General features: G+C 29.2%; 1 protein-coding gene across 1 annotated transcript in view; it reads right to left on the bottom strand.

Annotated features, from left to right (window-relative positions):
• LOC107451260 (QRFP-like peptide receptor) overlaps nt 1–27,400 on the bottom strand; it is an 89,779-nt gene that overhangs the window by 36,245 nt on the left and 26,134 nt on the right. Inside the window, exon 2 of the mRNA XM_016067306.4 lies at nt 2,350–2,424. Within this exon, the coding sequence (XP_015922792.1) occupies nt 2,350–2,362 (13 nt within the window). The 5' untranslated portion in view covers nt 2,363–2,424. The remainder of the gene's footprint in view (nt 1–2,349; nt 2,425–27,400) is intronic.

Genomic DNA, 27,400 nt, shown 5'->3' with positions numbered 1-27,400 from the left:
GCAAGCAATTATTTTCACAAGCAATTAGTTTTATTTTTACATATATGTATTAACAACACTTTTCGTATGGGGACAATTGGATTTTTATATTTTCTCAATTTTTGATAATTTCCTGTTTGATGATATTTTTCTAATTATGGATTTCAGTTCCTGACAACGATTCTTTTCTTTTTTTCTTCGACTTCAAGACTTATTTCTGATAACAATTGTCTATGACATTTTGCACACAATTACAAAATCTGTTTATCTAAAGCTTGCAAAATTTATTTTTAAAATAATATTTACAATTATTGGATTTTTGGTTAAGATATTGAATACATTGTTTGTTAGAGATTGTTTTGTTTTCTTAATACTCCTGATTTAAAATCTATTATTATCACCGTTGGTGATGTAGTCGATTGGATGCAATAAGTAATCACTAACAATAATCCAGCCTAGAAGACTAATACTGAGTTAGTAGAAGAATACGATTTGATTTTCATAAAGAGGATATAAATTTTGATTATTAATGAATTTTCTCCATTTTTGCATTATAAAGAGAGGAAAACTCCATAATTAGGCCCTTATAGCCCCCAAATAGCCCTTTAGAAGTAAAATCAACTAACTCGTTTCGGGGAATTAGTGTCTCACTATTAAGCCTTTTTTTTTTCTAATCCATTTGCAATAGATTCTATGTTTCATGGTTTAAAACAATTTGAAACGTTTCTAAAATATTTACGAAATGTTTTAGAAGAATAGATAAATAAAAGTTTCAAATAAGTTTTGAGAAAAGCAGATTTTTCTAAATATTAGGAAAGTACTTTCTAGAAATCGGTATTGGTAATAAAATTTGAAAAACGGTATCTGTATAAAGTAAACATTTCCAAAACTCTATTTTCAAAATTAATCTAATGCTAATGATAAGTAGTTATATTAAGCAAAATGCACACTTTTGATTAAAATAAAATAATTACTTATACTGCTAAATAATTATTTTGTCGATGGTGATAAAACAACAGAATAATAAAACCCGAAAAGACTGAGAAAGGCAAATTAGCATAATATTTTGGACAATAAACATATTTTATATTACAAGAAAGGACAATACTCTACTATTGTCCTTTATACCCTTAGCTAGTATAGTTTTTGCGTTTTTTTTCTGTTTTTCGTCTTTTTTCCCTCTCGGCTACAGGGGTTTTTCTAGTTTTGTTTCTCATCTTCATTTTTTCCATTTTTTGTTGGAAACTTTCAGTTTTATATTTCTAACCACTAGTTTTTTCTTCGCATTTACAACTGGCAAGTCTTGAAAATGGGCACCTGTTTTATTACAGTTTGAAAAATATCGACTATTATAACCTATTTAAATTTTTTTTGTAGCGAATGAAGTTTTAATCTTTTAATATTTGCAAGTGTATTATAAAGAACCATTGGCAGCAAGATATCTCAAATTGCATGAAACGACCTTATTTTTTTATTTATTTCGTCAGTGTCGCATGTTGGCCATTTAAACTTGTTTTTAAGGAGCTATAAGAGTTTTGCACAATGGCCATTTTTTACTATCTTTGAAAGTTGCATACATTGTCCATTTTAGCTTGAAGTTTTTAAGTTACCAATGTTTCATACGTTGACATATTTATCATATTTTAGCTAAATTAAGAAATCTTAAAAGAGTTGGCTAACTTATTTCATTTTTGGTAAGTTATTTTCCTTGCTTTTGCTCACTTACTGTAGTTTCAAGCATTTGCAACTTTCATAAGCTTTTCTTTGTTGCAAAAGTATTACACACTTGTAATTTTATCATGCTCTTTATAACTTACGAAGGCAATGTTCAGAATTTATGGAAGTTCGAAGCTCGACAATTACTTCAGGAATCACTGATTATTTTTAAAGTACTATTGGTTTAAAAGAAACATTGAAAACGCTATTTTGTTTGAAAGAAACATCTATAAGAAGAAGTTTAAAAAACGTTTCACTACAAATTATATATTCTTCATGTACAAAAATATACAAAAAGAAAAAGATACATAATACACAGAAAAAAAGATAGAACATTTATAATTAGCATCATAGCAAAGAAACATTTATAAGTTTTAATTTCTAATTCCCTTAATCTATACTTATTATTACTAAGTTACATACATTACCCAAACAAAATTTTTTATTATTACACATTTTGCCTTAATTACATTTATTATTATATAATGTTATTATATAATGTAACTAAATAACATATATTATTATCACTTGCGATAAATAAACTGCTATATATTTATAACATAATATTATTAAAAATATAGGATGCATGAGAGATTACTAATAAGAAAATTAAACTAAGATTATATGAAAGAATTATAAGAAAAAAATAATTACCTTCGTAATCCATTTTCACTTATAGGTCTTATTCTCCAAACAACATTTATTGCCGTTATATTGGCGCAGAATATGCTGCAAAAATTATTTTGTATAGAAAAAAGAGAAAAAGATTGGTATATCTATCTATAATAAACATAGCATGATATGCATAGAATATCATACACATTTTATGACTAGCGTTGAACAGCAGACCTAATTCTGATTTTACGAATATCCCTAGCAGCAAAATAACTTGGGCCGATCTAAACGAATCTTGCCTTAGTAAGGGTTCATAGGGCCGTTATTTTCCGATATTGACCCTATATATCACCCGATATTTTACAGCGGCTTCACAACCAATATCGTCCCTATAAAGAATCGTAAAATTGACCCAATATTTTATATTCTTTATACTCCCCATATAAGTCCTATAAAGGCAGATATTGGCCCTATGTAGGATCAATATAAAAAAATCTAGACATCCCAATATTGGTCCCTTGGTACATTTTCATATGGAATCCATATAGGAAAAATTTTGTACCCAACTTGGGTCGGGACAAGGTAAAAATGTTGCTAAGGTCATCGAAGAAAAAAAATCAAATGCATAATAAAAAATTGCATCCTGCATAGAATATAAATTATTTATTTTACAATTCTTTGGTAGAATTCGCCAATATTTAATTTTCATGTGTTGCAGAGAAGGCTTTTTGTTAAAATATACGTGGTCAGAAACAGATAAATCAATTTGATATATTGAATAAGTTTGGCCTTTTGTACAATCTCTTTTTTTCAAACAAAACCTCTTCTTCATGCCATTCATGTTAAGAAAGGAGGGAAAGTTTCAGAAAAGAAAAGAAGGTCGATATGTCTTTCGAATGAAATGGATCTCTGTTTTGAACTTGTTGGTTGGCCACTGCTTGTCCGTGATTTTTTCCGGGAAAAAAACTGTGATACGGTTTTTGTTTTCAGAGTATTTTTTCTTTATTTTGATAGAGGCTATTGAAATTTCTTCGATATCCAAGAAATTTCAATAGCCTCTATATCAAAATAAAGAAAAAATACTATATATATATATATATATATATATATATATATATATATATATATATATATATATATATATATATATATATATATATATATATATATATATATATATATATATATATATATATATATATATATATATATATAATTAATAAATAAATATTACAATAAAAATAACAGTATAATATTTTAAGGAAAAAAGACATATTTTATGATAAATGGATTTTACTGACTATGAATCTACGTAATTTAATCTCTAAAATTTTACAGTACTTAAAAAATAATAAGAGGAATGCTTAACCCTTTGGGGACGGGTGATTCAGAAAAGCATTCTTACAAAATCAGGATCAGTACGTAATTAAATAAGAAACGGTAACTTAAATGTAGTCCTTTCTGATTTGACAGACTTACTTTGCTTTTACTTTAATTATTATTAGTTTAATCATATATATAATCAATGTTAATTCAAAGTATAACTAAATAGTTTTATTTTGAACAAAGTAATGGTGAATTAAATGAATCAAACAGTTATAACTCCGCCCACAAATAAACTGCGAAAGAATTACTTTGATTACCAGTTTTATCTTTTTACCCTGATTGATACGGTTTTACGCTGGCACGTATTTGTGACAGTCGGCGCGAAAGGGTTAAGAAAAGAACTACCCATAACAAGTAAAAGCATCAAAAAAATAATCTACCTAATTTGGTATGAATAGTACTAAGCTATTTGGAAAAAAAATACTATTATAAGATACAATAATTAAGTATAAAAATATGATCTGTATAGTAACTTATGTTGTTTTTTAATTTGTACTACTAAAGTAAAATCATATATTTTCTGAATTTTCTAGGCTTTTCTTTGCCAATTTTTTTAATGAAAATTATAGAAATCACATTATGACATAAAACAAATCTCTACACCTGGTAAGGAGATAATCCAAAATATTTTTAAACAACTGGTCCGTTAACTTAAATTTAATGGTATAAATATATGTTTACAATTTATTATGATTCTACATGATTTTAATATTACATTTAAAATTAAATTAATTTTTGAAGTTTAATTTGATTCTTTTCAACTAAAATAAAAACATTATTAATTCAAAAATTAATTCGAATCTTTAATTTTTTAAATCAGTTAATTTATATTAAAGTAACCTCTTGCTGTGCTAAAAGTACATTACTCTTTCGTCGTTGGTGATCAGGGTCAAAAATCTGAACTTTTTTTGAAATAAATCCTGAAATTAATGTCTCATGTGAATTCTACTCTATATTAATCAAGTTTTAAAACAAAAAAAAAATTAATGCTGAGTTTCATTAAACATATTTTTCTGTTTAATAAATACTGAAAAAGAATAGAAAATAAAAATTCCCACAACTCGATAAAAAAAACCTGTTTCCAGAGAAAAAGTAAAAATTCATGTATTAAAGATTTCGTACAATCCTTATCAATTATTTAAGAAATCAAAGCTAACGAAAAATTTCGAAATTTTCATCATAAGCTAGCAAAGAGTAGCACTTTGCAATAATTATGTTGAACAAATTAAATAGAAAATAAAAAGCAATTTATTGGAACTTTTCGAAGATTAAGAAATTTTTCCTTTATAATAATATCAAAAAGAAAAAAAGTAAAAGAAAAAAAATTGCATCTTAAAAATAAGGGAGAAATTCTTAACAAAAAGTTTTGAAAAAACTAATCGATATAATCAATTGATCAATAATCAATCGGCCCGATCGCAATCGAAAGTGTCAAAAAATGCAATTCAAATACTAGGTGGGGAATGAATAGCAATAACTTGCAAAAAGAAAAATCATCAAGACTTGTGTGAATTTAGAACTTCATAATCCCGAGTCAAAAAAGTGCCTACACTAATGCGAAATTCGAATTTCACATGTTGAAATAGTTATGTATAAGATTCAAAAATTTTTAATTTCAAATTATTTTGTTTAGTAAATCATATTATATCGAGCACGTCAAAAAGTAATTACTCAAATTCCTGAATTTAAATTCACATCATAATACTATCGTACAAGAAATACCTCACTAGAATCCGCAACAATAATTGCTAAAAATAAAAAATAAAAACAATCGATTTTTCAACAAAATAAACAGATAAACCAAGAATGAAAAATACTTTATAACGACATTTTCGAATGAATTTCATGGATTTTACTTTAAGTGAATTTTACTATTTTGCAATTAAAAAAGAACAAATTAATGCATTTTTATTAGTACTACTATAATTTTAAACTTGAACTGTTACACAAGCTCATGCTTTAAAAAACTTTTATTTTTGATATTATCTAACAAATAGGCAAAAGTTTGAAATTCAAACGTCGCAAATATTTTTTTTATCTCAAACTTAAAAAAGAATACAAATAAATTATTTAGATTAAAATAAATGAAAAATTAATTTTTATTGTAATTATCTGATATATGAAAAAACGGAAGCTGAGGGAAATAGTGGAACCCACAATAAAGCGGAATCCTTGTTTCTTAGGGTTAAATCCGGAATATTCAGACATAAAAATTAATTTATTCTTGTAAAATTTTAGCTTTTTAAATTTTGTGATAATATATAATACTATTTTGATAATGTAGAACAATAATTATTGTTATACATTATCAAAGAACTTGTTCGAGTATTGATAAAAGTATAAAACTAAAGTTCTTCAGTCAAAATAATTTCAAAAATTTGTATTTGGAAGTTTTAATATTTTCTAAGAATTATTCCTAAAATTAAATTGAATATATTGTATTAAATGCTATTCTCTTAAAAATAATAAGTTTTATATAATGTAATATATTATTACAATAAACAATGAGATGCAATGTTATATGATACAATACAATAAATTACATACAATATTAAGTTACTCATTTTAACAATACATAATATGTTCCGTAAAGAAATAAAGTCTGGTCACAATTGCTTCTTAAATTTAACGTATGATTCAAGACTTTCTTATACAGAATTTCTTTTTTCCTTTTTTCGACTCAATCCGCAGTCTCAAGGACTTACAGGTATGCTTTTTTTTTCTTCGATTGGAACTACTTTCGAGAGCAAAAAGTAATTTTGAAATAGTTCTGTTCTTTAAGCTTTCTTTAATCTTGTCCACCCAACTGCAGTCTGAATCTTTCCTAGCTAACTTTTATGTAATTTATAGACCTTAACAACAGGCTATAAAACAATTGGGTGTTTATTGTATTTATTGATGTTTGTAACTTCACTTGGTCTTTAACACTAGAAAGACTGAAATACCTATATTGCCTGTATTGAATGTATAAAAAAATTTGTTTAAAATAAATTTTTAATATTTTTTATATTATTTGCAGTTATATGACAAGCTATTAGCAAATATCAACAATAAAAAAAATTATATGTTGTACAAAAAGTCACAAAATTCTAGGAAATTGTGTCCTCACTGTTTTTCGAATTAAAAAGCAGTCAAAATGACTTCCTTGGGCAATTTAGTGTTAAACTATTATAAATTGCATCGTATTTTTTCCTCTTTTAAGTGGATGTTCTTACATTAGTAACGAAAATATTTACTATTTACACATAATTAATACTTTTCTTGAACGAAAAATGAACAAAAATCTTTAAATAAGTACAAACGAAACTGATGGTAAAAGAACCTTTACGCTAGCATTCAAATTATAAGAATTTACACGTTGAGTCGTTAACCTCCATAACCACAGTGCAGATTTAATAAAACGTGGTAAGGAGAAATAGAAATAAAATAACTGTTCAGCAATTATGATATATACGCATGCCACTTTTCACCTGTACAGAGTTCTAAAGTATGAAACAGTCGTTATTGCATCATAAAAAATGGATACTCAAATATTACGAAACTTCCTTCACTTTAGATTAAACAGTTTCCCGGTATATGATCCGAGCAAAAATTTCGTCAAAGTGACGAAATGACTATCATGCTGTGCACCATGTAGGCAGATCAACATCGCCCTAACAACGAAAGAAGAACAGATGGAACAAAGAGATTAATTACATCCATGCTAGAAACAGAACTCGAATCTTACTTGTATGACCACTCATTTACTTGAGTGTTCGCGTTTCGTTACAAATCAAGTGATTCACAAAATAAACGAAATACAGTACAAGGATTGCTGAATCGTCAAAAGTGAGAGTCTTATTTCTGAGAGAGGGAATCGAACAGAATATAAGTTATAAGGTCATATTGGTAAAAAGGCATTGAGATAACTCTACGACATATGATTCCCCTCCTTCAGAAATGTTGCTTTCTGGCCCTGGAAAATTTTTCTAAAAAGGATTATGAGTTCTAACTACCATTTTCATAGCATCTTAGATATACTCCATAAGTTTGAAGTATGAAGACTTATAATTGATCATCTGGTGAATATTTTCAATTTCTTGAAAATCATTTACCATATGTGGCCACGGCTTGTTATTTATTCAATCAGGATCAATTTTCCGCATGAGATGCAAACATCGATCTCCTAAAATGCATTTTCCATACCTTAGAGTCCCGCAGTGAACTGATCGTTAAGACACGGCTCCCAGAAGATCACCGAAGTCAAGCATCACTGGCTGCGTCAGTGTGTGGGTGGGTGACCACTTGAATCAGTCTGCGTAGGGACCGAGAGTGTGTGGTATTGGTCCTCTTTAAACTGTTCTACCGTAAAGTGCTCGACTTTGAGTGCAGATCGTTGGGCTACCGAAGCGGGGGTGCCATCCTCTCTGCAGAAGATCAAAATTGTGATGGCTTGTCTTCGGATCATCCTTAGGGATGTTTCCCAGACCGTCGCCAATAGCTCATTGTGCAGCTCTAGTGTGACGTAAATTAACTACTACTACCATACCTCAGACTAGGCAAAGTGCATCATTTAAAAACATGAAGGGGAGCTGGGTCATTCAATGTAAGACCAGCGCATACGTCTACAGTCAAAACGTTCAATTTTTCAGATTTTTCATGTTAACGGGTTTCTGTTTCAAAATGATTCATACGTTCATATGAAGATTATCAGGGATCCACTATTTGCAATACAATATTCAATAAATTGATACTTATGAAAGCAAAAATTTGATGGTCTGTTCGAGCTTCTCGTTGTCTCCCCTTACGACGGAAATTATGAGTCAAACCTTTTGCTAACATGCCCCAATTTCTTCTTTTAAATAGCTAAGGATGATATTAAAATGAAAATAGGAGCAATCATAAATAAATATTTTAAGGTGGATTAACTTAAATAATTTAACTCTGATGATATTTGAAGATACATTTGTGCTAGTTTTAATTTAATCTAAATGTCTTTAAGACATCTTAGCTTTTAAAATTAATTTTAATTATTTTGAAATGTAATTTATGTTTCATGTTACCATGTTCTTATTCCAAAATAATATTTCTGAATGTTACCTGCTCACTTTTATAACAGTCACTCATTTTTAATAACTTTTGCTCTAGGAAATACACAAACAATTCAGATGTACGAAATTAGTTTTCAACGGCGTTTGAAGTGTTTTCCAACACTGCGGCTCCTTAGGTAGATTAAAAAAGTGTCTTATTTAATGCGGATGTAGAGAATGTTTGGTTAGTTTTAAGCTGGAGCATATTAAATATTATTTAATGTAAAGATATGTTATATTTTTTTTCTTTTCTCAATTTAAAGACATTGATAAAACATAAATAAATTCTAAGTGATGGTACTTAATTCGTAGAAAATAAAAATGGGTATTAGAAAATGGGTGTACTTCTTGCAAAATGTTCGAAAATCTGATACTATTATTGAACACGTCTTCTTTTTAATGCATTAAGTATAAAAATACTTTTTAAAGCTATAGATGTATAGCTTTCCTCACAATTTTGATTAGTGATTAAATTATTTGTAATGAGCTTATTTACTATTATTAACGGTAACTTATTATTTACTTCTTTTAGCTATAAAACACTTACATGAAAAAAAGTGAAATCAAATTTAAGTCTTTTAATTGTTATATTTATAATATTGAATATTTCTTCGGAAAATGCCAAAGAAATTGCATGATTATTCGCAGTTAAAGAATTTTAATTTTAATTACCTGAAATATTTTTTAAATAATTAATATTAATTTCTCGAAAATTATATAATGATATCTTTTAAACTGATTTCAGTTTTATTTTCAAATTCCTCATAAACATATTATTTGATGAGGAACCTGTGTGGTATTTTTTTTATTTTCTAAAATGAAACAACATGCCATTTTATGCCGACAGGCACCAATTACAGTTCAATGAGTTTTCTAATTATTTTGTAATTAATATTTAAAGTCGCACGATTGAACACGTCCCCTAAAACGCAGTTAGTTTTCCCACCTTGGCTTATGACGTCAGAATATAGCACCAATGCGACTTCCATCACCTTTTGATACAGCAAAAGCACGTGTTGCACCTAGTAGAAGATTTGATAAGAATTATCGAAAAGAACTCCAAGTACTTACAAGTATTCTTTTATGCCACGTTGCATTAGCTTAATATTTAACACACCATATAAAATATTTTTATGTACCAAAAGGCGAAATATGAGAGGACTGATGCAAACATAAGTCAAAATTTTTGACGATTTTCTATTGATGGACCAACATAATCTTGATGGTAGCCATCAATAATTCCATCATAAAACATATTTTTTAAGGCGACAAACATTAGTAACCATCACTCTAATGTAGGAATTCGGACTGATTTATGATGGTCCAATATAAGAATAGCAACTTGTTTTGAGGGCTTACTTATGTTGAACCATTAAAAATTTCCATCATAGTTTCCTTGAAATCAAATGTTGGAATGATCATGAATCACCATTACCCCCATGTAGGAATTCGAACTGATTTATGGTGCTCCAACATTAAAAAAATCACATTGTTTTTTTGGTATATTCCTGAGAACCAACAAGATTTCCCATTAAACTGTCATGAAAATGTATTGTTGGAACCAGCATGGACCATCACAGATCATCATGGATTGTTGGTCCATGAGAATCAGACTTTTCTTGATGGTCAACCATCATGGTATTAAAGTAGAATTTTCCATCATGAAATGATGGAAGTTTGTTGGCATATCAAAAACCATGAACACAGAATGGAAAATATTGGATAATGGTGACCATCACATGATGTTAAACCATCAAAAATCTCACTGAAACCAACATAGACCATCAAAATGTTTTGATGGAACCATCAAGAATCATGACTTGGGAAGTCATCAAACGTGAGGACTAAAACGAAAAAAAAAATCACGAACTGTCCGAAACTTTATTATTTTGTTACGAAGATTATTCTACAGTACTCAGTTATATTTTAAATTTATAAGATTTCTGTCCTTTGAAGAAGCTTCTCTGAAGGAATCATTCATTATGCTGAATTAAAATGTTTATGAAACGCCCGTTAGGTAACTCCCTTTTTCTTTTTTTGTTCTTTGAAATGAAGGGATTTTATTCTTAAAGAGTAATCGTGTACAGGTTATTAATTTCTATCAATATTTTTTTCATTAAACAACCTATTTCATTTCGTTCAGCTTTAACTTAACCATCTAAAACATATGTACTTTTGTTTCCTACTTTATAGAGATCAAAATTTTAGAGTTAAAAATTATTCATCTTATTATTGTGCAGTTGGGAGGGGAAAAATTAAAGACAATTAAAATAAAAAATGAAAGGGGCTTAAAATTGATTGCAACTCTTCTAATAATAATTGAATAAAATATTTTCTAAGTGAATAATAAAAAAAAAAATAAGAGAGACATTTTTCCAAGACAATTATTGTAAATTAATTCAATCGAAACTTTTTGAAATCTTATTCATTTTCATTTCTTCTGTGTGCTATCAAACCAGCATGAAATTTTTTACTTTAACAATCCATACTTTAATGCATCTTATAAAAAATAAACGAACATTAATAAAAAAAATTATTTGCTTCAAAAGTTATTGAAGAAAAGTTAGAAAAGTAGCTCCATTTTTTTTTTCTTTCTGCATTTGCCAAATTATTTTATTTTGTCAAATGTTTGTACGTGCTGTACAGACATTTTCTCTGAAGGAGGGGAAGGAGAACGAAACGCGAAAAAAAAACAATCCTCAAAATATTTCAAAAATCTCGTTTCAAACTTGTTTATGTAATTTTTGAACTTTTTAAAAACAATTGAAAAACATTTTCCAAAATTTATTCACTGTTACTAAACCAACAAATTTCGAAACAAAATTTTCATTTTTAACAATATTTAAATTTTAAAAAGGAAATTTTAAAAATTATGCTTTATTTTTATTCTAAAAGAAAAAAACAGCACTTTATTTACGTCACACTTTAAATTCTTTAAACTTTCTATTTTATTGAACCTGCACACATAAAAATAATAAAACACAATAGCAATTTTTTCTTTAGTTTTTAATTTATTTATTTATTTTTTTTAAGTTTTGTATTATATTTATTTTGCGAATTGCATCTTGCAAACATATTTTAGCTTATAATAGCAAAAAATTTTAAAATACAACTTTCGTGTCCAGTTTATTACTTTAAATAAATTAAATATTACACCTAAGAAAAATTCTAAATCTTAAAAATGTCCATTTCCTATCTGGGATCAAACCATTAGGTAAAAAGTTTCAAAACAGTTCTTATTTCTATGTATAAACCAATTTTCTTGCAACACTTCACTATGATAAAATTGATATTTTTGAATAAAAAATTACATTCTCAAATTAAACAGCCTTATCTGTCTGTATGATATCAAAAAGTTAACAGAATTTTGTCAAAAATAAATTCCATTGTAAACAACATCACTTCACTCTACGACAAGCTTCGTTTCGGCTAATTCCGTTAAGCCAGGATGTGGATTCTGACGTCATCAGCAATCCCCGCCTCTTTTTGATTTACTTGAAGTTAGTTTCATTTTAAGCTAATTTTAAGTTACGATTACGAAAAATTCAGGTCGATTTTAAATATACTGAGTTGATTTCGAGAGTTTTAAGATATACACTATTCAAAATAATCAAGATTACGTGATGACCCTACACATGCAGATTCCTCATTATTTGCATTTTGTTTTGAATGATTCACCCCACACTCTCAGAAATGAAACTTTCAAATTTGACGATTCAGAAATTCTTAAACTTTATTAATTAATCGCTGATATTACATTAATTTCGAAAATTATTTCGCCACGAAATCACGTGATTTGTGACGAAGCGGGAATTCTCAAATATATGACGAAAATGAAACTCGAACTTTATCGTAGTGCATTGACAGAGATAAATTAGAATCGTGAAACTAGGATGATCGAAAATAATGTGGCGGGACAAGCTGACCGTTCTGTATGACGATCAAGAAGTTGGCTTCGTTCTAGAAAGATACAGAGTTCGAATCCCACTTCAGGCATGGGTGTAATTTATTCTATCTGTCTTGTGTTCTTAAGGCGACATTGATACAGTTATATGGTTACATGGTGCCAACGTTAAAGTGGTAAGATAAAGTTGGATAAACTAGGCATTACCGGTTTTTTTCTTACAAATAAAGTGGATTAACAAAATTTTTCGTTAAAATAGACAAAATTCATTCCCTCGAAGAAGGGACGATACTTATTTCGATTCTTTGACGAAATATTTGTTCAGAGCATATACCAAGAAACGGTTTTGTCAAGAAGAAGAAAGCTCCGTGAAATTCGAGAATCTTTTTTTTTTTTTTACAGTGCAAACCGCTTAATATTTTTTTTTCTAATGGCACAAATCTATCACTTAATGATAATTAATATATAGTGAAATAAATAAATATTTTTAATAAATTACTGCACTATTGCATTTCGGATTTACATACAACATATAATTTTTTCACTGTATAAAACGCAATGAAGAAATAGTAAAGAATCACCATTTTTTTAAATGGGATGAAAAGAAATAATTGATCGATATTATTGAGTCTTTACCAATAAAAATTATTTGTGGAAAATAATACTCCTAATATTATATACTACACGTAAAACTTTAAAAAAATTAGTATTGAAAAATTATATACTGTCATATAAATGTCATTAAAATGTTTCGATTTCTCAAAATTAATGCTAGTTATGCGCAATTTAAAATATAATTTTAACATATTTCTTATCAAAGCACTGAATAAAAAGCATATTTAAATTTTATTGTGGCAAATAGTATTTTCTTGTTGACAAATAGAACTTGTCGTCTCATATTTGGAAAATTTGCAGTGACATTGCAAAGTTGCAACCAAAACATTACTACACAAACTATTTAAAGCATACCTGCAACAGCCTGTTTGGAACCAGATCATTGAGATTAAGACTCCATAACTTCATGACCAACGGCAACACGGCGCACAAGTCTTCTTTATTCTCCATTTTTATGCTTTTTACTTTGAACTTTTTCCTTTAATTTGAAATATGCAAAGAAATATGCCAATATCAGTTATCGAGCCGTGGTGGCTCAGGGAATAGAGCGCTCATCTTCCAATAAGGTGAACCGGGTTCGAATCTCAGGTCTCACCGGCCACAGTGTTGATGTAAAATACCCTCAGTGGTAGACTGATCACAGGTTCGAGTTCCACTGCTATTAGGCTTATAATAGGAGGTTTTTGTGGTTTTTCTCACAGTGTGATGCAAATACTGGTTAGTTCCATCAAAAAGTTCTTCATGAAGGCAAATTTCTCCCCATATTTGAACCAGGAGTTCCTTTGTCTTTTTGATTGGGTTCAAAATTGCTGGGCTACGGAGTCGAACATTAGTAGTCGTGTACCCGAAAAATTGGGTCTGCAGTTTAACAATGATTATAAAATTAAAATAAAGTAAAATATTCAATATATAACAAATTTATAAATAAAAAGGCAAACTTAAATTATAACTTCAAATTAGATTGTTTTAGTTATATAAAGCAGCTATCCATTTATAATGACGTATTCAAATAAACAATGCTGTAATAAAATTTTAAAGAAAAATGTGATACTTGTGGACATTTAAAGTAGGATACAGAACATTTCGTGAAAATTGTGTTCGATTTTCAGATAAGGAGGTAGATATATTTCGATAAAATAAAATCCAAGTTTCGTGATATTTGAAAGAGAAAATAAATTACCATCATTAGTGTTTAGGCAGAACATTTTCCTTAATATGTTGCCCCTTATGTCAATGGCTTTAGTCAGCCAATTTGAGGGACAGTAATTACTCGCATTGTTACCTTAGTTGTATGAGTGGACACTACTGTTTGACTACATGCCACTTAAAATTCGACAAAAGGAAATGAGGCAGAAATCAAACAGAAGTTGATGCTGAAGATAATATTTAGGAGATTGACTTCGAATACAAGCATTTGTGTTAGGTTTTTACATTATTACTGCATTTTAGTTTATACATTTGTTTTTAACGAGAAAACGGGGAAATTAACATTCATACTTAATGAAAGTTTTAGCTGAGGATCTAATGAGGAGCTTTACAATTTGTCACATAATACAAAGTGTCACATGATACATCAGTGTCACATCATACAGTTTCACATCATACATTTGTCGCATCATCAGCCGACCGGCCCGTGTAGGTGGCAGGGAATTGTCCTTGCATCAGAAAGGTTCTGGGTTCGAATCCCGGGCAAGGCATGAAGGTTCTTTCCTTCTCTGTCCTATCTGCCCTCACTGTGGGAGCGAAGTTGCCTACCTAATATGGTGCCCCTAAGAAGAGAGGCCAACAAAATCGTTCTGTGTATGCCTGAATTGACGGATGTTAACACAGGTAGGCATTGGAAGAAAAAAAATATCACATCATCATACATCATAGCAGCCATCTTAATTTACTGTGAGGGTGCAAGGAAGAAACATTAATAATTGTTCAAGTATTGGGAGAATTTGCCTTCGTGGAGAACTTTTTTATGGAACTAACCCGCCTTTGCTTTAGATGGGCAGGAAAACCACAAAAACCTGCCACACATAGTCTGACTGAAAGGGGACTTTTACCCATGATCAGTCTACCACTGAGGTTATTTCACGTCAGCGCTGTGGTCAGTGCGAGCCAGGAGCGGAATTCGTATGGAACAACTATCGCTGGGATGCGAAAGCGGTTTACCTCAGTGGAAGTTGAATGCTCTATCCCCTGAGCTACCACGGCAAGCTGTGTACGGTTGTTGGAAGTAATGGTCAACTTGTCCTGTTGCCATTCCTATGCAGCATTCAAGGGCGTATTTTCCAACAAGATATCGCTCGTCCTTATACTGCTTTGTAATCCAACCTGACCTACAGAATGTACAGGATTTTCCTCTTAATTGCATTATCTTGTGATCTTGAAGTATTAATAAATTAAATATGTTAGTCAGAAAAACGCATCGTCAAAATTTCCGTACTCTACAATAGTTTTATTTGGGTTTTCTGAATTTTTTTCCTATATATATATATATGATCGTTATAATATATATATATATATATTTATTAATACTGATACATTTGAAATAATACATAGAGACAATCATATTATTTTCAATGTTTCAATGCAGACGTAGATGCTTTTTATCAGTTTCAAAATTGTTTTTTTTTAAAGAAATTCTTTTCTTTGCTTATTAAGTTTATTGAAAGAAAATTTAACGAAGATTTTTATGTAAATTTACTGACGAATTTAAAATTGATGATAATTTCATTGCGTATTTAAATTTGTCAATGATTTTTACGAGAAGTTCAAAACTATCTTGAATACGTAACAGTTGTATAAAATAAAGTATTTAAAAACTTAAAATATTAATTTTAATAATATTAGATTTTGAATCACAAGTAAAATGGGATGTAAAAATAACTTCTTACGTTTAACTTCTAATAACTTCTTTATAAAGGAGCATATTCTGAGATTATACGCTACTTTATAATTGCAGTGGTCACTGTTAAAAGTGGGTATGTTAGAAATCTACCCTTTTGAGAAGAGAGAAAAACTTTGTCAATTGTGAAAGATAGTTTTAATTGTTTCCAAATTTTCAGATTCTCTTCTTTAGGCAGTCTAGAAAATTACTCGGTATTATTTGGTAAAAAAAAACAAAAAACCTATTTTCATAAAAATGTTACATACACCCTTTTAACATTGACCGTATTAGTATTAGTAGGTATGTTGAAACTATTCTAGATTATTATCAGCTGTTTATTATCAAAAAACTATCAGCTGTTTTGATTTCGAGTAACCCAATCTATCTCATACTATATCTCAAAAACAAAAAATAGAATTTAAAATATTTTTTTAGAAGTAATTAAAAGTCAATTCAAATTGTTATTCCCCTTTAATTAAAAATCCCTCTCGACTTTCGACGCTTAAAGCTCCCGATAATTTATCTTTTCTCACAAATTCGTTCAAGGAAAATTTTCTAAGTGAACTACCATTTCGTCAAATACAAGAAATTGCTACCATTATTTGTTTGAGATTACGAATTTTGTCAAAACCATTGCACAGTTAGAATTTTCCTTCTAAAATTATCGTAAAATAACCGGCAGCAGTCTGTATTTCTAATTAACTGTAAAGTTAAAATTTTTTTGCCTTTAACGTTTTGAAACCGTTTACAACAAGTATAGTTAAAAATAACATGAATGCAAAATTATATAGTTTTTTTTACCATTTACAAATAGCACGGTTTCAAAACCACGGAAAAAGAAATTTAAATGGACATTGGAAACAGTTCAGCAGATTTATGGTTCTGCCATCTGTGCGTTATTGAGAATAACGTTTTCTAATAAACCATCGGGAATTGGAGAGTGCAGGACGTTGGAAACGCTTCATGTATAAAAGCATATGTGGAAATATTGTAGTGTCAAAGTTAGGAATCGAACATCCGTTGTCTCGGCTCAGAGATTCACAGATTAGCCCTCTCAGCTACAATATGTATCCAGCTGTTATGAACAGAGTGGCTTTATTGGTTGAGCCGAATTGGTGCGATAAAATTCTGGTTGCTAGTTATTGCTCTGGTTTATTAACTGTTCACCCTGTTAAGTGAAAACAGTTAATAAACGGTTTTTCCCATAGTTTGAAAAACATGTTATTTATGGTTATTTGACTGTTTTGTTAGAACGTGGAAAAACAGCAATTAAATAAATTAATATTTAACCATTTTCTCCGAAACATTTTTAACAGTGTAGATTAAATGTTATAAATTGACTAACACAAATAACAAGAGAATACAACAAAAAATTAAAAAAGTTGGGAAAATGAGTAATAATGAGATATTGTTAAACAATGAGAGATTTAGTTCAGAGCATACAAAATGGTAATCAGAGTTTAAAGGTCAAATTGGTAGACGAAAATTTCTTAAACTCACTTTATTAATAGATTGGAAAAGTCAATAAACATAATATTTCTCATGTGTATTGATGACGCAAAATATCACATTCTCTTAGATAAACAAACAATCAACAAAAGTTTATTTATTTTAAATAATTAATAATAAAATTTTATTTGTTTAATATTGAATAAAGGCATTTGAAGAGAGATTTTTTTCCTCGCATGTGTTAACCTACGGGGAATTTACATGAAAGCAATAACTAGATTTTCAATTGATAATTAAAAAAATATATGTCTTTTTGTTTCGGTTCTTAAATTGAATTATTCCTTCAAACCTACTAATCAAATCTTTAAGTAATGAGCATTTTTAAAAATATTAAATTTCTTCAAATTTAATTTTTTTTATCTTAGTTTAAAAAAAGTATTTCAATAAACAGAATGAACTAAAATTTGTTTTATAATATTTGTTAGTTAGTTATTTAACAAGACGTTATTCAAAGATTATTATCGAAAAAGTTGAATAGCTTCTCTTTCTTCACTGATAGGTCAGATTAGAAATTTATATACATTATCACGCATTCAAAACTATGCATTGAAAATTTCAAAACAGAAACATGTGTTATTTTTCCTGTATTTCCATATTTTTAGAAATAAAAAATTTTTTGAGGAAATATTTTACAGTATTTTATAAATTTGTTAATTTTTTATTTTTCTTAATAAAATAATATTTATGTATACAGCACAATAATCAAATGAGTGATAATTAATAGACGATCCCAATACAGTGGGCTTTTTTTATACTATTTTTCCGAAACGTCGATCCAATAAAAATATCAAAAAATTCACTGTTCTATCTTAACTTTAGAAAACACTTTGTCATTTCTTAATTGGTGGTACAACTTTCAAATTCTGCAATGCTTCAAATATATATATATATATATTTAGAAATATATTTTAAGGGAGTTTTATTATAGCATTTAATTTAAGAATTGTTATGTTATTTTAGTAAAAGTCAAAAAAAATCGGACTAGGCACGATTAAAAGCTTTTGTTAAACAAGATATTTCCAGATAAATCCTAGATTGAGAATGAGCATTAATATCTTTCGCTATAACAAAAGATAAGAATAACGCTGGTCATAAAACATTAATGGCCCTATCGGATTAACCATTGTTCTTTAGTTAAGATAAGTTTCGATTAAAAAACGTTCTATAGAACACTTAAATGCTATTATTTGATCCTCGAATGCTCCATGGATAAGGCAATGGCTTCAGCTTTGGACAAAAAAAGTAAGGCAAAGTTTTTGTAAAATATTTATTAAATTGTTTTTTTAAAGTTTTATAAATTGATATAAATTGTGAGAAAGAGTCAGTTAAAGCATAGTGGATGCAATAGAACGCTAGCATATATGCAATATTGCTTTTAGCATTATTGATGAAAAATTGAAAAGTTTTCACATAGTTGATTAGTTTGACGATGAATGTGCTATAACTTCGAAAACAAAATTTTTGCTTACAAATTTTTTTTTTAAATCAGCAGAATCTAAATCTAATCAAAACAATATAAAAAGAAAAAAACAAACTACATAAAATAAAGAAAAATGTTTTACGGGAGGACAATTTTGGAAGAAATTGAATAGCTGAATAGTATAAATAAAATCAAAGTTTTTCTACAAATGAATGATTAGAAAGCGTATAAATTAAATAAATATCCAACTTTTGCAAAAGAAAAAGCGAATTAACTTTGGCTAAAATAATCTTGGGCGTTTCGACAATGCAGCAATAATGATTTAGGTTTACAAAACAAAGTTTAAAAAAAATATAACCAACACATATGAGCATGCTCAATTACCAAACGAACATTTCGGTCTACACTGTCAAAAATTCCGGATCAAATTATGGTAAAAAATGAAAGCACTGTTGGTGTCGGTACATTTTTTTTACTGCAAATTTTTTTTCGCTATATTTTTCGGAATATGTTACGGAGCAAAAAATCTGATGTACTCTAATTTTTACAGTAAGTCACCGTAAAATCACTGAATCATTCTAATTAAATAAATATTGCTATAAAAATAACATATAATATTTCATGGTATAAATGAACTTTACGGTAAAATGGATTTTAGGGATGATGTACTCAAAGTGCTGGTAATCTACTTCATACCGTATTTTGATAGAGAATTCTTTGCAGTGTACAATGGTACATAAATGATATAAAGTGTAAAAAAAATAGTAAATTAGCCGGAATTATAAAAGAATAAAAATTTAATAAGACTTTGATTTTTAATGAAGGGGTAACACTATACATGAAAAATATAAGAAATGTGTGCTATTTAAAATTGCAAAGTGAAACAATATGTAAGGTAAAAGGTAAGTTTTTAAAAGGAATGATTACTGATTACTGATTACTGGTACTGATTCAATTAAAAATCAAACGTTTTGACGCTAAAAGAAATAAGAAAATATTTTCGAAAAATTGCTTTTTTTTCTTGATATAATTTGAAAAAAGCTAAAAAAAAACATCGCTAAATTAGCGAAAGATAATTTAACATATAATGCTGTATATTTACTTTAATTTTAATTATAAATTTAAAAAATCAATCATATTCTTCGATAAAAACTATTTACAAAATGTTTTAATAAAGAAATAAAATAATAAAGCTGTTCAAATTATTATTTCTGAATACATCTTTAAAAACAATTATATTATTACAGATAACCACCTAAAAACTGAAACTCATAAGTTAGTGAATATCACTTAACAGTGAAAATGGATTATATGAAATTATTCAAAGCTTTTTTTGATAAAATATTTTAGTACTCAAAACCAGAATATTTTTGTTATGTTTAAAAAAATTATAAATGTAATAGAATTTCTTATACACTGGTGTGCAAAACTTAAGCAACAACTTCGTTTTTTGTCATATTTCTACATGAAATCATCCGATTGACATGAAATTTGAATATGATGTACATTAGCTGATGGGTGTTACCAGGAGGATACTGTCGTGTCGCAAGACGTCTCCCTAATTCATCCCACACATGATCTATGGGATTTAGATCTGGAGAGTAAGCTGACCAGTCCATTCGTGTGATATCTCCACTTTCCAGTATCTCTTGAACATTAGCAGTACAGTGTGGCCGGGCATTGTCATCCATAAAAATGAAGTCTGGTCCAATGGCCCCTCGGAACAGACGCACATGGGGTAGGATTGCCTCATTGCAGTAGCGGTCTCCAGTTACAGAGCATCGGCCGAAGATCTGAAGCTCAGTCCGCCCGTTCAACATAATGCCATCCCAGACGACAACTCCAGGACCACCGTAACGATCTCTTTCCGCGATGTTATGGAAATGAAATTGAACTCCTACCTCTCTCCAGATCAACTGACGTTGAGAATCGCTTGTAGCACTAAAACGACTCTCATCTGTGAAGAGGACGCGACTCCATTGATGAGGTGTCCAGGTTTCGCGTTCTCTGCACCACTCAAAACGGTGCCGCCGATGGCTAACTTTTAAAGGTATGCAGCGTTCTGGACGTCTAGCAAATAAGCCACCCTTGTGGAGGCGTCTGGCGTCTTTCGTCCTGTGGCTGTGCACAGTTGCTGAGATATGGCGCTCGTTGACTGAAAACGGTTTCTTTACGCCTGGAGGACAATGTAATGGTCATCTCTTGGTGTTGTTTTCATTGGACGGCCACCACCAACCTTCCGAACAGCTGTACCAGTAGTTTTAAAGGCATTCCAAGCACGAGAAACAACACTCTTGTCGATCCCGAACTCTTCTGCGACACTGGTCACACTGCGCCCCTCCTCAAGCTTCCCAATCATTCTTCCGAGAGTAAAGTCGTCTAAATGATTTCTTCACAAAACAAGTCACTTGCGGCGAATGTCTTTAACTACGGTGCTCTTCATCCTTTTATCACAGCTTTGACCTGTGCGCGCCGACCCACAAGGTTTACGTGCTCTTACATCACCTACGACGTTTTATTTCTAAAATTTGCACACAAATAATCTTTCTACTGAATTACGTGCATATTATACTGCAATTTCACGGCTATCTTATACTTTGTTGGGGAGCTGTGGCCGTAAAACCACTTGTTGCTTAAGTTTTGCACACCAGTGTATGTATAATTGGCTGAATTTTTTTAATAAGAACTGTATGAATGCTTCAACAATTTCAAGGTTGATATACAAATGACCATTATTATACGAATGACCTAATAAAAATGGTTCTTGCTATTTCCTTTAATGAATTCTATGAGAATGCATTTATATTGTTTAACTTTATTTTTTCCAGTAAAAATGTCTCAGAGCATTTTTAGACTTGTAAAACCGTGATTTAGCACCCTATCGTCTGCTTTTATGATGATATTATGTAATTGAAAGTGGCATCACGTTTTGAGATTCTTGATAATGAAAACTTTCTAAACTGTCTATGAAATTTAAATCATTTAGGTATACATCTTCTAGATGTTTCTGATTAGTTTAAAAAAGACGGTACGTGTTCCATAACCAGCTGATTTCAGTAACCAGATTGACATTTATGCATTGTGTGCATGTGCGATGATTCAACTTGTATTAACAATTCAATGAGTTGATTAAAAAAATTGCAAATTAAACAATATAAATTATGCAGATTTGTGAATTCTGAGAAAATATAATTGGTGTAGAAATAAATTGTTAAATACGCCATTCCACAGGCAGTGAGGAAAGAAATAGACAAACAAAAACTCTCAACATACACTGCGCGAAAGAGACATAATTTAAAAATCAAAAATGTATTAGAGCTAAGTTTGGCAAAGATATTCATTTCAAAACATACATAACTGCCTCTCCTAAACTTTTATATTAAAAATGAAACAAGTTTTAAAGAAAGTTTCATATAACACTTAAAGCTCATTTTTCAGTTTTTTCTTATAAACACAAAGATTTCCTAAAATCCATAAATATTCGATTGTTTTATTGAAATAAACAAGTAAAAATTACATTATGAATTAACGTATAAAATAAAACATTTAATTGCAATTATAATATAATTCATTTTAACTCAAAAATAATCAAAATTTAGCACTTACCTATCCACAAAATTTGAGTTATAGAATGAAATTTTTCACAGAAAAGGAAAATTAAAAACTAAGTATAGCCTTCTAAAAATCACCTCTATATTACGATTAGTGAAAAGCATTAAAAATTTAAACTAAATTCATGCCCTTAAAGCTATTATATACGTAACAATGCAGGTTCGCTTGTAAATTATCTGTAATCAAATATATCGACTCTGATCATTAATAAACATTGCGCTCATGAAAGCTATCTTCAGTTCGGTCCCTATATTATTTCAGACCCAAGACGATTTTTTTTTTTTTGTCGAATCTATCAAATTCAACCGATTTCTGCCTTCTCTGTCTGTCAATATCTGACAATACCGGTCATCTATCGAAAGCAGAGAGGATTACGCATTCTTTGACTAAGGTCACCAGCCAAAAGTAGAGTAAAAAAGATTTTATTTGGCATTGGTCGAGATCAAGCCTGGAAAATTTGTGTCCGTAGCCTGATGTTGATATAACTAATATGTACCCGAAGTAAATAAAGAAGCATTTTTGTAATGGCTGTCACAAAGAGGACGGTTTTTGAAAGCCAACTTATAAAAAAAATAATTTATTTAATTATTAATTAATTAATAATTAAAATTAATTAATAATTAAAATTAATTAATAATTAAAATTAATTAATAATTTATTATTTTAATTAAAAATTAATTAAAATATTTAATTTATTAGAAATTAATATAAATAGATTTTTTAATGAATTAGTTTCAGTTAGCATGAATTTGAACAAAAAAATAATTTTATCAATTTACATTCTACTCTGATATTTCTTTTCATAATATTTTTAAGTAAAAGTATCTTTTCTTAAGGCAAAGAAAAAAAGAAAATAATTAAAAAACATATTTAGTTGAATTGAATAAAGGCCAAAGAAAGAATCTGACCATAAGAACTGACGGTTAAGTCTCTAAATTTTGCTAACATTTTTCAGAGTGTATAAATCAATGGAAAAAATCAATCTCGAAGTATATAACGTGTAAAAAAGAAATAAAATTTAGGCATTGGATTTAGGTACGTTAATAATATTGAAAAGAAATAATTATAAGACCATAACGAGTAATACTTATAAAATGACATTTTTCATCTCAAAATTAAAAGAAAGGTATAACTCATTTATACTCTGCAATTATAAAGTTTAAACTAAAATTATTTTAATAGAAAAATATAGAATTTATCAATTTTTTTAAAAAAAATCCCTGCAATTATATACTGGGAAAAAAAGTATCATCAAAAATACCGGAACCAGATAAAATTTACGAGTTTCTGACGCTATTGAAACACCAAAAAAGATTTGCTTCGCTTAATCACTTTGGTAATGATTTTGGTAAAATTGACAATGACATATGGTTTAATAATATGGAATTAAAATTGGTAAATGTGATAAAATTGGGTAATTTTATCATGATAGCTAGGAGCACGGCATAAAATCCATTTATATGGTCAAATAGGCTTTTTTTGTATTAAAAAATAAATATAGTTTTGTATTAAAAATACTAAAGGTGTAGTAATAATTGCCATAATTTTAAAAGCAAGTAAATTCATATTTTTTCCAAATTATTATTAAATATATTCCTCATTGCATTTAAATAGACCATAATATAATAATATGCATGTTTGTTCCTAGTTTAGGTGCAATTTAACATTTTAAATCTTTACATTATTTTACTTACTTAAGAACTAAGGTCCATCCATGTGATCCTAAAATTATTAGACTCCTGCCAGTATAATTCATTTTTTCTTTATTTTATTATTACTTATGGCAGCAAAATGGAAAATCGACTTTCAAATATTTTTTCGCTATATTCCTTCATACTTTAGCAATGAAAAGGTTAAAGTAATAATCTCAATAATTTTCAAAAAATTATAATGCAATAATAAATGTTTCAGACAAATTTTTTAATAAAAATAATTTATATATATATATATATATATATATATATATATATATATATATATATATATATATATATATATATATATATATATATATATATATATATATATATATATATATATATATATATATATATATATATATATATATATATATATATATATATATATATTCATATATATATATATATATATATATATATATATATATATATATATATATATAAAACAAATAAATCGAAGCACCAAAAAGGAGTTGTCCGATTGGAACGGAAATTGGTGGATAGGAGACAATGTAAAGAATAGTAAATAATTCAAATTTCAGAACAATTGAATAATTTATTTTAGAGTTACAGTAACAAGTTCAATAAGGTGTTGACCCGCCTCTAGCCTGGATACAAGCTGCCACACGGCGTGGCATAGACCGATAAAGCTCCCGGAGCGTCTCTTGCGGTATTTCCTGCTATATTCGATCCAATTGTCGAACTGAGGTCATCAACATTCCGTGCCAGATGCAATCTCCTTCCCATCATATCCCAGACATGCTCCATGGGAGAGAGATCTGGTGATCTGGCAGGCCAAGAAAGAGTTTGATTAGCTTGCAGACAGTTCATAGCAACACGTGCCGTATGTGGTCTGGCATTGTCTTGCTGAAAAACCAGACCTGGACGCTGCAAAAGGAACGGTAGCAAAACAGGTGTTAGGATGTCGTCGACGTACCACTGTGAAGTATGTGTACCTCTAAAGACGACCAAGGGGATCCGGCTGTCAAGGGAAATGGCACCCCAGACCATACTGCCTAGTTGAGGGCCGGTGTGGCGTGCAATAGTGAAGGCAGGATCCCCCCCCCTCTGCCCTGTGCGCCTCCAAACACGTCTTCGATGATCGTCAGGACACAGTTGGAAGCGGGATTCGTCGCTAAAGACTATACGTCCCCAGTCGGCATCATTCCAGCCTGATCTGTTCAAAACATTCATGCACGCGAAATTTCAAAGCAATCGGATGATTGCTTCTCGGTGCGTCGATTTTTTTGTATATATATATATACATATTTGAGACTTGAAAGGTGAAGCATTTGAAACGAAAATAAACTATATTTTGATTAAATTTCATGATGCATACAAAGTTTTTTTTACATCTCTAGATTGATGTTTTACAATTGATAGTTGAGTAATAGTATACTTTATCATTTCTCTCAATAGCCATTTGCATCAGATTCAGTAGTTAGAAGCACTTCATTAGTCAAATATATAAATTCAGTTTACTGCTGTAGCAAATCACCATTCTTCATTATGCAAACGCAAGATGATTCTGGATGTGTATCACCATTTCTATGTCGACAATTCAGTTCTTCATGCCATGAATATTCCTGATTAGTTCTGTTTCTACAAACATATTTCGTGGTACTTTCAACTTGACAGCTCAGTGCTGTGAGAATAAATATCGGCTTGCACAACTATGTTCTCAAGTAGCAAACGTTTTATCGCGAAGTCGACAAATTCTAAATATCCTTTGCGCATGCTTAAGAGCTGCATTTTTTTCTATTATCAAGCAATAGTAAAATTTTGTATTCAGTTTTGTTTTGTTTTGTTTGAATTAAATTGGCTGTAAAAATTATGTATTGCTCACTAAATATTGGCACAACTAATATTTTTTGCAAGTGATACTTAGCAAAAGATGATATTCAATAAGTTGGAAAAATATTTTTTTATCAAATATTAGTATCGTTTTCTAAAAAATTAAATAAATTTAAGCAAAAAACTTTGCCCATTTTTTTAAATAATGAAACTAAATGTCTAAATAAATTCTTTAATCATGCACATTATTATTTTTTGAATGTCAAAATACGTGAAAAATATACGACAAATAAAACATTTATTAAAAGTTTTAACTATCACATAAAATTAGGAAATAAGATGAGCTTTGCTAACTATTTTCTTCTACATTAACAAAGAAAAATAAAATAAAAACGTGGAAGCATCTAAGTGGTAATGCTTCCATTTTTTCTAAATGGTAGTTAAAGAAATTTGACAAACATACTAAATAAATGCACTGTCGAAAATTCCAGATCAAATTATGTCAAAATGTCTCAAAATCCGTTTTTAGTCACTCTCAGGGTTCATTTTCAACCCTCAAGGTCCATTTTTACCGAACAAAAAATGGAACATGCAGTAATTTTTACATCAATAGTTATTTTAAAATCATAGAATCACAATAATAAAATAAATATTACTGTAACATTTATGGTGCAAAACTTTACGATAAAATTGGATTTATGGATGCTACACTGAAGTACCAATACTGTTTATCGTAAAATCCAATTTTTGCAGTAAATATTCGCTGAACAGAAAATGGGAAATGCAGTGATTTGTTCTCAGTAATAATTATTGTAAATTCCTTGAATCCTTGTAATTAAACAAATATTACTGTAAAAATTGTGGTATAAGCACTGTGTCCAGAGAAGAAAAGTATTTACATTACTTTCGAGTACAGTATTTTTGACCTCGATCCTTGACACTCGATTTATAGAACTAGTAAATGTTGCAAGTTTAGCACTCGATTAACTTTTATAATAGTAGCAATCATTTTTCTTATTACCTTAACACAACTAATATAAAATAGCACTTCACTTTTGTGTATATTATGGTGGAGGAAAGTGTTGTTTATTAAATTTTCATTCATCTATAAGTTATGGGTTTGGCTATGGGTTTGATTTTGGTGAGATGAGTCTGCTTACTCTAGCTCCCTAGTTCATGCTCTTAACAAGACTTTTGTCCTTA

The sequence above is a fragment of the Parasteatoda tepidariorum genome, chromosome 7, assembly GCF_982258835.1.
Source record: "Parasteatoda tepidariorum strain Cologne lab strain chromosome 7, Ptep-v5.0, whole genome shotgun sequence".
In the NCBI taxonomy this organism is placed as follows: domain Eukaryota; kingdom Metazoa; phylum Arthropoda; class Arachnida; order Araneae; family Theridiidae; genus Parasteatoda; species Parasteatoda tepidariorum.
The sequence above is the reverse complement of the archived record's forward strand: the minus strand, read 5'-3'. Positions and strand labels throughout refer to the sequence as shown.